The sequence below is a fragment of the Nicotiana tabacum genome, chromosome 7 (assembly GCF_000715075.1).
Source record: "Nicotiana tabacum cultivar K326 chromosome 7, ASM71507v2, whole genome shotgun sequence".
NCBI lineage: Eukaryota > Viridiplantae > Streptophyta > Magnoliopsida > Solanales > Solanaceae > Nicotiana > Nicotiana tabacum.
In genome coordinates, this window is record NC_134086.1 from 48,043,073 (window position 1) to 48,053,076 (window position 10,004).

The 10,004-nt window shown below is 35.9% G+C and overlaps 1 protein-coding gene across 3 annotated transcripts; it reads right to left on the reverse strand.

The window, feature by feature from the left end:
- Positions 1 to 833: 833 nt before the first annotated feature.
- On the reverse strand, positions 834 to 7,103 carry LOC107815575 (ABC transporter C family member 14-like). 3 transcript variants are annotated; one of them, XM_016641184.2, is made up of 11 exons: positions 6,914 to 7,103; positions 4,405 to 6,532; positions 4,000 to 4,320; positions 3,757 to 3,843; positions 3,045 to 3,671; positions 2,783 to 2,947; positions 2,390 to 2,684; positions 2,090 to 2,304; positions 1,706 to 2,011; positions 1,315 to 1,618; positions 834 to 1,162 (listed from the first exon to the last, which is right to left on the reverse strand). In XM_016641184.2, the coding sequence occupies exons 2-11, from the start codon at positions 6,502 to 6,504 to the stop codon at positions 1,062 to 1,064; spliced, it is 4,521 nt and encodes a 1,506-aa protein (XP_016496670.2). In that variant the 5' UTR covers positions 6,505 to 6,532; positions 6,914 to 7,103; the 3' UTR covers positions 834 to 1,061. The 3 variants fall into 3 exon arrangements, with proteins under 3 accessions (XP_016496670.2, XP_016496671.2, XP_016496672.2); XM_016641185.2 differs by having other exon boundaries at positions 6,824 to 6,939; XM_016641186.2 differs by lacking the exon at positions 6,914 to 7,103 and adding an exon at positions 6,660 to 6,860.
- Between the last annotated feature and the right edge of the window lie 2,901 nt (positions 7,104 to 10,004).

The following is a 10,004-nucleotide window of genomic DNA, read 5'->3' on the forward strand; positions in this document are numbered from 1 at the left end:
AAATATATAATGATTTGAAGGGTTCACCCATGTTAATAAGGTGTTGAAGAATTGAAATTAACTTGTAATCACCATTAGAACTCACCTTGGATGGTGGAGGGACCTTGGGAGAGGTTAGGTTCTTGAGAGCTTCCCTTTCTAGAGCATATTTTTATGTTTTGGGGTGTGGGGGACGAAGTAAGGCTTTAAAAATGACCCCTGGGTGTGCTCCGGCACCCTGAAGGCCCAACCGCGCACCTGAACGCGCAGCAGGGCAGTAACACTGCCACAAGTGCGCGGTCGCGCACGGGACCATCCGGGTGCGCATACTGCGCATTGTACAGTAAAATGCACATAGATTTTTGCACAGAGATCCATTTGGGCTCCACAACATATCGTTGGAAAGTTATTTCAAATGGATACAACTTGTATGTTTTGAGTTTTCCCAAATTACTTACAGATTTTCACGATATACTGCTGGAAGACAGACCTTTCATAAACTTAGTCGATTTTATCGAGTCTTATGCACCTCTCCATCTTGATTCTAAAACAACTATTTGCACCCATACTCATCCAGATAGAACTTCACATGTCTAAAATATAATATTACTACTCATTTAACACGTCCACACCTAAGCCGAATTTACGGAGTGTTACACTTCACTTATTGACTCTTGAAGTAGTAGTAATGCCATTCTTATAGGCAGAGGCGGAACCACAGTATTGGTTACGGGTTCGGCCGAACCCAGTAACTTTGGTTCAAATAATGTGTGTCTTAAAATTTTCATTAAATATGTATAAATTATTAGTTTAGAACTCATTAACTTAAAAAGATTAGGCTCTCGAACCCATAAGCTTGAAATCCTGGCTCTGCTTCTGCTTATAGTGACAGAGGGAGTAACAAATAACACAGTAGTTGAGAATAATAATGTGTTACATGGTCATTCATCTAAAAACAATTTGACTACAAAATTTGGATAAGAGAAAAATATCATGTTACATGGGGAGGATTTTGACATAGAAAATATCATATCACTTTCTGCTGATTTGGATTCAAATTTCCAAAGTTAAAGCACTCTTTCTCATAAACCTGTTGATCTGATAGAATACTCTTGAACCAATGCTGCAAATATTGATGGCCTTTCAAGTAAGGTAGCTGGTCTGTCATATTCCTTTGCCCATCCTGTCAAAACCACAACATCATCAAAATCTTGAAATTGGCAGGATCACTCTACTAATAAGCATTTTTAAAGTTTACTTAACGCGTAGATAAACTAAAAGTGTCTATAAGCTTATAAGCGTAACGGACACCCGCTTAGGCCATTAAAAACTTACCATCATCTATAACAAGAACATGATCACAGTCTATGACAGTTGGTATTCGGTGAGCAATGGTGATAATAGTGCAGGCTTCAAAGTCCTCACGAATGATCTTTTGGATGACAGCATCAGTTTGGGAATCAACAGAAGCTGTTGCTTCATCCATGAAAAGAATTTTACTATTCTTGAGCATGACTCTCCCTAAGCAAAGGAGCTGTCTTTGTCCAACACTCCAGTTCTCTCCACTATCTACCACTGACGCATCGAGTTTCTCAGGTTTGGCTGCTACCACATCTTTTAATTGGCAGCGTTCAAGACTCTAAGAGATACAAAAGAAAAGTTAAAGATAAGTCAATTCCAAAAAAGAGATGATATTATTAGATAGAAATGCAGATGCTATACATACCTTCCATATTTCATCATCTGAATACTGTCCTAGGGGATCAATATTGCTTCTAACTGTCCCTTGAAATAGGACTGGTTCTTGAGGAATGATGCCGAAGCGTGATCTAAGATCATGAAGTCCTAACTTGCAAATGTCAACACCATCAATTATGATGGTTCCAGCTGAAGGTTCAACTAGCCTAAAGAAAACTTGTATCAGAGTAGACTTCCCACTTCCAGTGCGCCCAACAATGCCAATTTTTTCTCCTCCGTTGATTCTAAGGGAGATTCCTTTCAGAACAAGTGGAGTATTAGACCTATACCGAACCTGCACAAAGATATATGTGTTAATCTCCTAATGCTTTGAAAAGGAAAAGAAGCTAGAAAAATGATTCTAATATCACACCTTCAAGTTGTTGATGTCAATGTCACCACGATAGGGCCAATCTAACGATGGAAGACAATTCGGTCTCCTCCATGAAGCCTCAGATGGTATTCTTATGAACTGTTTAATCCTTTCTACTGAAACCATTCTGTTCTCAACCATACAGCTCATGTATACCGTCCAGAAGAGCACACCATTTAGAGGCAGTCCATAGGACAGTGCCAAGCCGATGTATTCTAATGACAGATAAAAAAAGAATCAACCAAGTAGCAAAACGGAAATGAAGCCAAGACCAGGAAAATGGTGATTTAAGAATTTCACCTGGTGAGATAAGAAATCTTGGGAGCAAGACCATGAAAATGGTGGCAATGCAGATCAAAATACTACCAATAAACTCTAGGCGAAGACCTAGCCACTCATTTGACGCGTTGCTGTGGAAATCCATCCGCAGATTAGCATTGACTCTCTCAACATTTCCTTTAAAAAAGTGATCTTCCTTCCTGAAGCAGCGTAGAGTCATGATTCCTGATATGGTTTCAGAGAAGTGATGGAGGATTGGAGCTTTGGTGATTGAACTAAGTCTTGTTAGTTCGCGCGAAGATGCAATGTAGTATCTCTGTATGTCAGATGAAAAAGGAAAGTTGATATGCTATTAATAGCAGTAAATAACTGTTTCAACTGCAATTAGGTCTGTATGACCTTTCATTCTCTTACCCGGTACCAGATGTTAAGCCAAACTAGGGGAATCATGAGGAAAATTGTTGGCCAAGCACTTTGGCATGTAATGAACAACATGCCAATTAATGTGAAGTACATCAGAAGCACTATACTTAGAAATAATGGAATCATAAAATCAACATATGCCTGATCCGTTGATGCCTGAAAAGCAAAAATTGTCCATTTAGATTAGTGAAGGAAAGAATACTACCACACACTACTCTCAAGCATAAATCACAATATGGACATTTTGACTCACTCGACTTAATATTCTTCCTGAAGGGGTAGTGTCAAAGAATGACATGGGAGCATGCAGTATGCTGTCAAGAATTTGATCAAAGAAATGTTGAGCTGTTTTGAGACCCAAAAACGCGACAAGAAATGATCTGCTGATCACAAAGATGCAAGAAATGGCAGCTATGATTGAGTAAACATTTATGAAAAGAGAAGGACTGAATATATGGTCCTCTGAAGTTTCATATGCCAGCCAATAGTCACTCAACATAGTGGACCCTTGCCATAGTGCAGAAATGATTAATACGACTATTACTCCCCACCATCCAAATGCCTCAGTGCAGTACTGCTTGTAGACGTCAAAACTGACATGACCAGTCTCTCTTTCCTCTTCTTCAATAAGCTTTAAACTATTCTTTGGTTGTTGGTCTAAAGAAGTGCTTTCACCATTGGTTTCCTCTTGAGATTTCTGCGGCGACTTTGGGGTTACTTGATGAGGTGATCTTGGTGTTTGTGGGAGGTTCTCACCAGTGCTACTTTCCACGAGCTCCATTGAGTTCTCATGTGCAGCGACAAGATCACCAAAATCCATTCCCAATTCTAGAAGCTCTTCATATTTCCCGGACTGCACAATCTTACCATCTCTCATCACCTGTCAATGTAGTAAATAATGAACTAGAATTCTTTCGATATACTTGATCGAGTTGCTATGCGAAGTAAGTCACTGTGGTGCTTACCAGTATAAGATCTGCATTGTGTAGGAAGTCAACTTGGTGAGTGACAAGAACAATAGTCTTATCTTTCAAAGCTCCCCTTACACATTCCTACGAAGACCGCTGTCAGTTATGTACCATGCTTTCTTCTCATTCAAATGTTTTACTGTAATAATTAATAACTTGGAAAGATTTCCTATAGCAACTTATGCAAAAAAAAATCACAAAAGAATTTGAGAATCAAAGTGATATATCAATTGGAGTGACCTTAAATATTTCTGATCCAGTTTGAGCATCAACGGCGCTAAATATATCATCAAGAAGATAGACATCACGGTCCTGATATACTGCTCTTGCAAGTTGTATCCTCTGCTTCTGACCTCCGCTGAGGTTGATTCCTCGTTCTCCTATCTCAGTTTGGTCTCCATGTTCCAGAATTTCCAAGTCTTTCTCCAAGGAACAAACCCGTACTACATCTCTATATCTTTCATTGTTCATTGGTGAACCAAACAAGATGTTCTCTCGGATAGTAGCATTCTGTATCCATGAGGTTTGCGCAACATAAGCAGTGGCTCCACACACTCTGACCTGTATAAAAGGGCAAGTGTAAGAAACTACAATAGACTAGCAGTAATAATTCAGGTGAAGTAGACAAAATGTGATTGATTGTACCTCTCCGGATAACTTATGAAGTTCACCAAGAATTGATGCCAGCAAAGAGGACTTCCCTGATCCAACCATTCCAACGATTGCAGCAAGTTCCCCCTTTCGGATTTCAACATTTATTTCTTTCAGAACAATTTGATCACCATCATCTTCCCATGAAAAATTCCCATCTTTTACCTCAACCGCGATCCTTCCACTACAACCTTCTACTCTTTCGACAACACTATGATCCAATTCACCGCTTGTCATATATCCATCTAACCTACCTAGCGATACCATGGCTTGTGAAACTGACATAAGGGATTGGGGGAAGGTTCTGATTGGATCCTGTAAAATTCTGAAAACTGTTGTTGCTGTGAATACTGTGGCAGCATCTAGAGGGATTTTGCAAAGAATTGCAGCTAAAAATGTAAGAGCTGCTATGACTGGTGGCAAACTCCATAGCAGTGACAAGTTGCAAGAAAGCAAGTACGTGAACTTACTAAGCCAACTGAATTCCTCATTACGTAACGATTGAATCTTTTCTTTGAAGTGTTCTTCCCATGCTTGAAACTTGATGACGCGCATGTTTCCCAACATTTCATTTATAGCCTTCATCCTTGAATCGCGTTTCATCATCAATTCAAATTGGAATTGATTGTTCTTGCGTGTAATATACAATGTGCAGATCATAGATCCAACAATTAAACCAAACGCCGCAAACATAGAAACACCCAGGTAATAGTACAAGAGAAGTAATGAAGCTGCAAGTTGTAATGGCATCATCCAAAGCGAATGCAGCTGTAGCATCATATCGGAAAGCTGTTGGGAATCAACGGCCATGTAATTCACTATTTGTCCTACACCATGAGCTTGTCTAGAGGAACAAGTCAATCTTAGACCTTTCTTGTATAAAGTAGTGATAAGAGATGACCGAATCTTCATCCCGAGTAACTCAGATTTGAAATTGAAGTGATGTGCACTAAGAACTTCTATTACTTTCGAAACAAACAGGATCAAGACTAGGTAATAGCCCTCATAGGGATTTGTAGTTCTATCCCCAGAAGCAAAACTAATGAAACTTTGGATAAGAACTGGTCCAACATACATAACAGCCAACTGCACTATTGCAAGGACACTAATTATAACAATGTCTCTCCAGAAACATCTGATTAATGTCATTAGTACAGGATACTTCACATTTTCACCTGGCTTAGGCCAATTCTTTTCGAAGAAATCCGCCAATCTTTCAGCTCGGAAACCAGGTGGGAGAGAAGGCACTTCATCTAACTTTAAAGGGGATTGATATCCTTTACTAAGCAATGGATTCATCCAATTCCATACTGCTTTAGAGAATAGTGAAGCGGCGCCATATCCACTCACATTAGGATCCATCAGAATCATTTCATCTGTTGTCTCTAGCCTAGAGTTTTCATGTTGGCTACTAGTACAAATTCCAGATGATCCTTTTATGGCAACAATGAGAAGATACAAATACAAAGGGAAACTAACCAAGACAGCTATATCATCCATTCTCATGCTCAAATCCACATTTTTTCCATACAAAATTAGACGAATAGTGCCAGTAATCGCGAAAAGAAGCACGATAACATAGCTCATCGCCCAATAGACACGAAGTGGCATGGGATGAGAAACAGCAACAAATCTCTTCTCGTGTACAATTAGCACAAAAATTACAAGATAAGTTAGAGCTTGAAACAACCTGAAAAAAGCCTCTGTCATTTCCCAAGTTGATTGAACACCCTGAGTAAAGGCTAATATGCAAAGAACACTATAAGCTATGGCTAAAACAGCTGTCACAGCTAAAGATGCATAAAACCAAAAGGTAACTCTAACTTGAGGCCTTTCTACTAAGAGAGGTTTATTAAGGGAAGAGGTGGAATTTCCATTCTTCAAAAATCTTGAACTTAACTTTTTAACTGCTAATACTATTAAGATCAACAAGAAAAGCAGATCAACAGATGATAACAGAATCCTCTGAGAACATGGTATAAGAAAAATGAACTTAAGCCATTTTAAGGCAACTGAGACAAAAGAAGAATTATCTGAAGATTGGATTTCAGAGGCTGAACATTCAAGAGATGTGAGCCATGAATCAGCTGCCATGATCACAAAATTAGCCCACTATTCTCTCCTGCCAAAAGAAAGAAGCAAAAAGTGTCAAGAAAACCAAGAAAACTTACTACTACAAACTATGTAAACAGAACAAGATAACTAATTTCTTAACCACACAACAACTTTGGCATGAAGAGACAAGTTACCCTTTTTCATGAAAGTTAGTACAGTAATTTTTAATTTCTGTTTAGTATCTTCAAGATTATATATCATATTGTATTTAATAGAACGAGAGTGTTGGCGTAATTGGTAAAGTTATTGACATGTGATCAAGAGGTTATGGGTTCGAACGGTGAAAACACCCCCTTACAGAAATCTAAGGTAACTCTTCCTCAAACTCCGCGCATAATAGAAACTTAGTGCACCGTTGTATTTAATAAGTTCTAATAAGTTAATTTACCTCTTATTGCATCTGAGGTTTTGGTTCCAGAGAGTTAGTTGAGAAATGGAGTAGCATCTTTTAGGTGGGAAGGTTCAATCACTGCCTGGTGCTAAGACCAAAGAAACAATAGTAGAAAAAGACAAACTAACATAGAAGAAATTTGTTTATAGTATTGACTAAAGAGACACCAAATTTTCAGTGAGCATTAAATACTTTGCATTGGTAACGTAGATTTTATTGCTTCTACGTAGATGATAGAATACTACTGCTACTACTTCCTCCGGTCCGAAATAAGTAATTTTTGTTATTTTCACACATATTAAAATTTTTATTTTTTAATATTAATTAGCAATAAAATTAATTAAATTAATCTTTATTATCTCTTCACATAAACACTCCTAACACATATTCTAATATTATTTACTCCAAGGGCAATATAGGCAAAAAAATAATTAATTCATTCTTGAAATCTGGAAAAATCAATTATTTTGGACCATAAAAAATGAGTCAAAAAATCACATATTTTGAACCGGGGAGTACTATTTAAGTGGGAAAGCGATGATGATATCAATGAAATAGATATTTCAGATTGTTTGTATTTATTTTAAATTTTAGTTATATGCACTGATAATATAATATATATGCACACATTAAACTCTATAATAAATATTAATTGACAAAAATAATAAGTAACATGCTATTATATGTTAAATAATACTTCCTTCGGTCCTATTTAAGTGATTTTTTTTATTTTTTTTGTGGTTCACAATATTTATTTTTTTCAGATATAAAAAATGAATTAACTTCTTCTTTCTAAAGTTGTCCTTGGAGTGAAGAGTCTAGGAATAGTTTATTATATTTTTAATGAGTAAATTAAGTTTAATATGATCAATTTTATTATTAATTAATACTAAAAGATGAATTATTTAATATGTATTAAAAGAGCCAAAAAATCACTTAAACGGGACAGGAAGGAGTACTAATCTTCAAAAGATTTACATTACATTTTGTGTGTAACTTAAATTTTATTTTAATAAAGGGATCAAACATATCTATGAGCTGTGTAACACAAGAAAAGGTCAATTGATATGGGGGTTGGCAAGTAGGGACAACAGAAAATTTGTCTGCTTGAGATGGATAAGGTTTTGCATTTTTTTCATTGTTAAAGACTGTTTCATCCTATTCATTGGACTATACGAAATTAAAAAACGGTTTAAATTAAGAATTTTTACCTCCTGTAGCAAAGGTTAACACCTTATTTATTTTAAATAAATATTATTTAAAAAAATTATATTTCATATATACCTTTTAATGTTTATAGCAAAATATTTAATTTTGGTTACCTCCTACCTCTAAGCCACTAAATACATTATTCAGTTACACTATTTTCTTTCTCTATCTACTTTGATACATGTCATTCTCTTCCCTCACTCCCTGAAAACATGATGCTCAATCTCAAAATTTGTCTCACCCACATCACCTACGTTCTCTCCGATCCCAATTTCTCCAATTCCATCGGATGTTGCTTTGACTCTTCTTCGCCATTGTAATTGGAACATGACTAAAGCTAACGAAGAATGGTTCGCTAATAAACTCGAGGTTACTAAAGCTATAGGTATGTTACTATTGGAGAAAGAAGAGTTCTTATTCTGTCACCATTGCTCGACAGCGTCATCTTCTCGAGGTTCATCTTCTGGAGAAAGAAGAGTCCTAATATTGGATAAATCTGGAATAGATTCAAAATTTTGATGGCTTAAAAATATCGCAAATCCTCTTAATTGTTCTGTCCAAATTAAGAAAAGAAGAAAACTAGTTGTCAGCATGGGAATTGAATATGTGATGTATGTCAAATTCTTGAATGGGAGGATTGGATTAATTTGGATGTTAAATCTTTTGGCGTAAATCCTTTTTACACTCAACCGCAAGATGCTCTTCAAATTTTGGCCCTAAATTCCTTTTCCAGTTTAAGCTTCTGTATAACAATCTAACATTAAGAAAATTCTTTTAGGGACTTCAATTAAAATCTTTTTTTTGTTTGTAGACGATGTCATCTTCTCGAGGTTCATCTTCTGGAGGAAGAAAAGTCTTAATATTGGATAAACTCGAGGTTCTCAACTTCCGTCATCTTCAATACAAGATTCAAGCTTTAACAGAGTCCTTATTCTGCCACCATTGCTCGACGGTGGATTCGCCAAAAATTAGAATTTGTTCTTGAACAAAGACGATGGAGTTTGGGGCTGAGCAACTTAAATTTTCTGTTAATATATTTCAATGTATCTCGCTGTATTTTTCCATGTATTTCATTGTATTCATTGTCTTTTTTTTCATTATATTTCAATGTATCTCGTTGTATTCCGTGTATTTCATTGTATTCACTGTCTCGTTGTATTCCATGAATGTATTCATATATATATTTTTAATTAATATAATTTATGTATTCAGATGTATTATATAATTTCTCTGAAGATTGCTATGTTTTTGGGGTGTTTTTCGGTTGAGAATCTTTTTTATAACTGGAAATACAAAATTTATGTGTTATAATTGAGTTTGTTGAGTTATATTAGGTGTCTATTATGCTAATTGATACACTTTCCATTTAAAAACAGTCTAATCCCCTATTTCACGCAGTGAATACAGTCGAATACAATAATTTGTTCAGCTGTAATCCCATGTTTCACGCTAGGAATACAATCGAATACACTCGAATACAACAACTGATTAGCTGGACTTCCCTGATTCATGCCTATTTTTGCTATTGTATTCATGAATAGAGTAACTTAAATATATATAATACATCTTATAACAATATAAAAGGTATCTACAATCCGTAATATAGCAAATAGTATCTATAGATAGCTAATTACTACTAAAAGATAGTGCTTTATGAAAATTTCTCTTTAAATTATTCAATCTTCTTCTTAAAATATTGAAGGGATCGGAGTATATGGTAATATAACGGTACGAAAATGCAAAAGATGTCTAATCAAAGTTTATACTATATAAATACAAATACTACGTACCAATTTGAATTTTTACTCTTAAAAAGTTTTAGAAAGTTGTTGGAGTAAGTATTAACTTCATGGACCCTCTGTCGCAATGATAATACTGG

Excerpts from the sequence above, each read along its gene's own strand:
- LOC107815575 (XM_016641184.2), bottom strand. The coding sequence starts at position 6,504 with ATGGCAGCTGATTCATGGCTCACATCTCTTGAATGTTCAGCCTCTGAA. Across the intron at positions 3,672-3,756 it reads ACAATGCAGATCTTATACTG|GTGATGAGAGATGGTAAGAT; the intron begins GTAAGCACCACA and ends CTACATTGACAG. Across the intron at positions 1,619-1,705 it reads CAGATGATGAAATATGGAAG|AGTCTTGAACGCTGCCAATT; the intron begins GTATGTATAGCA and ends TGTATCTCTTAG.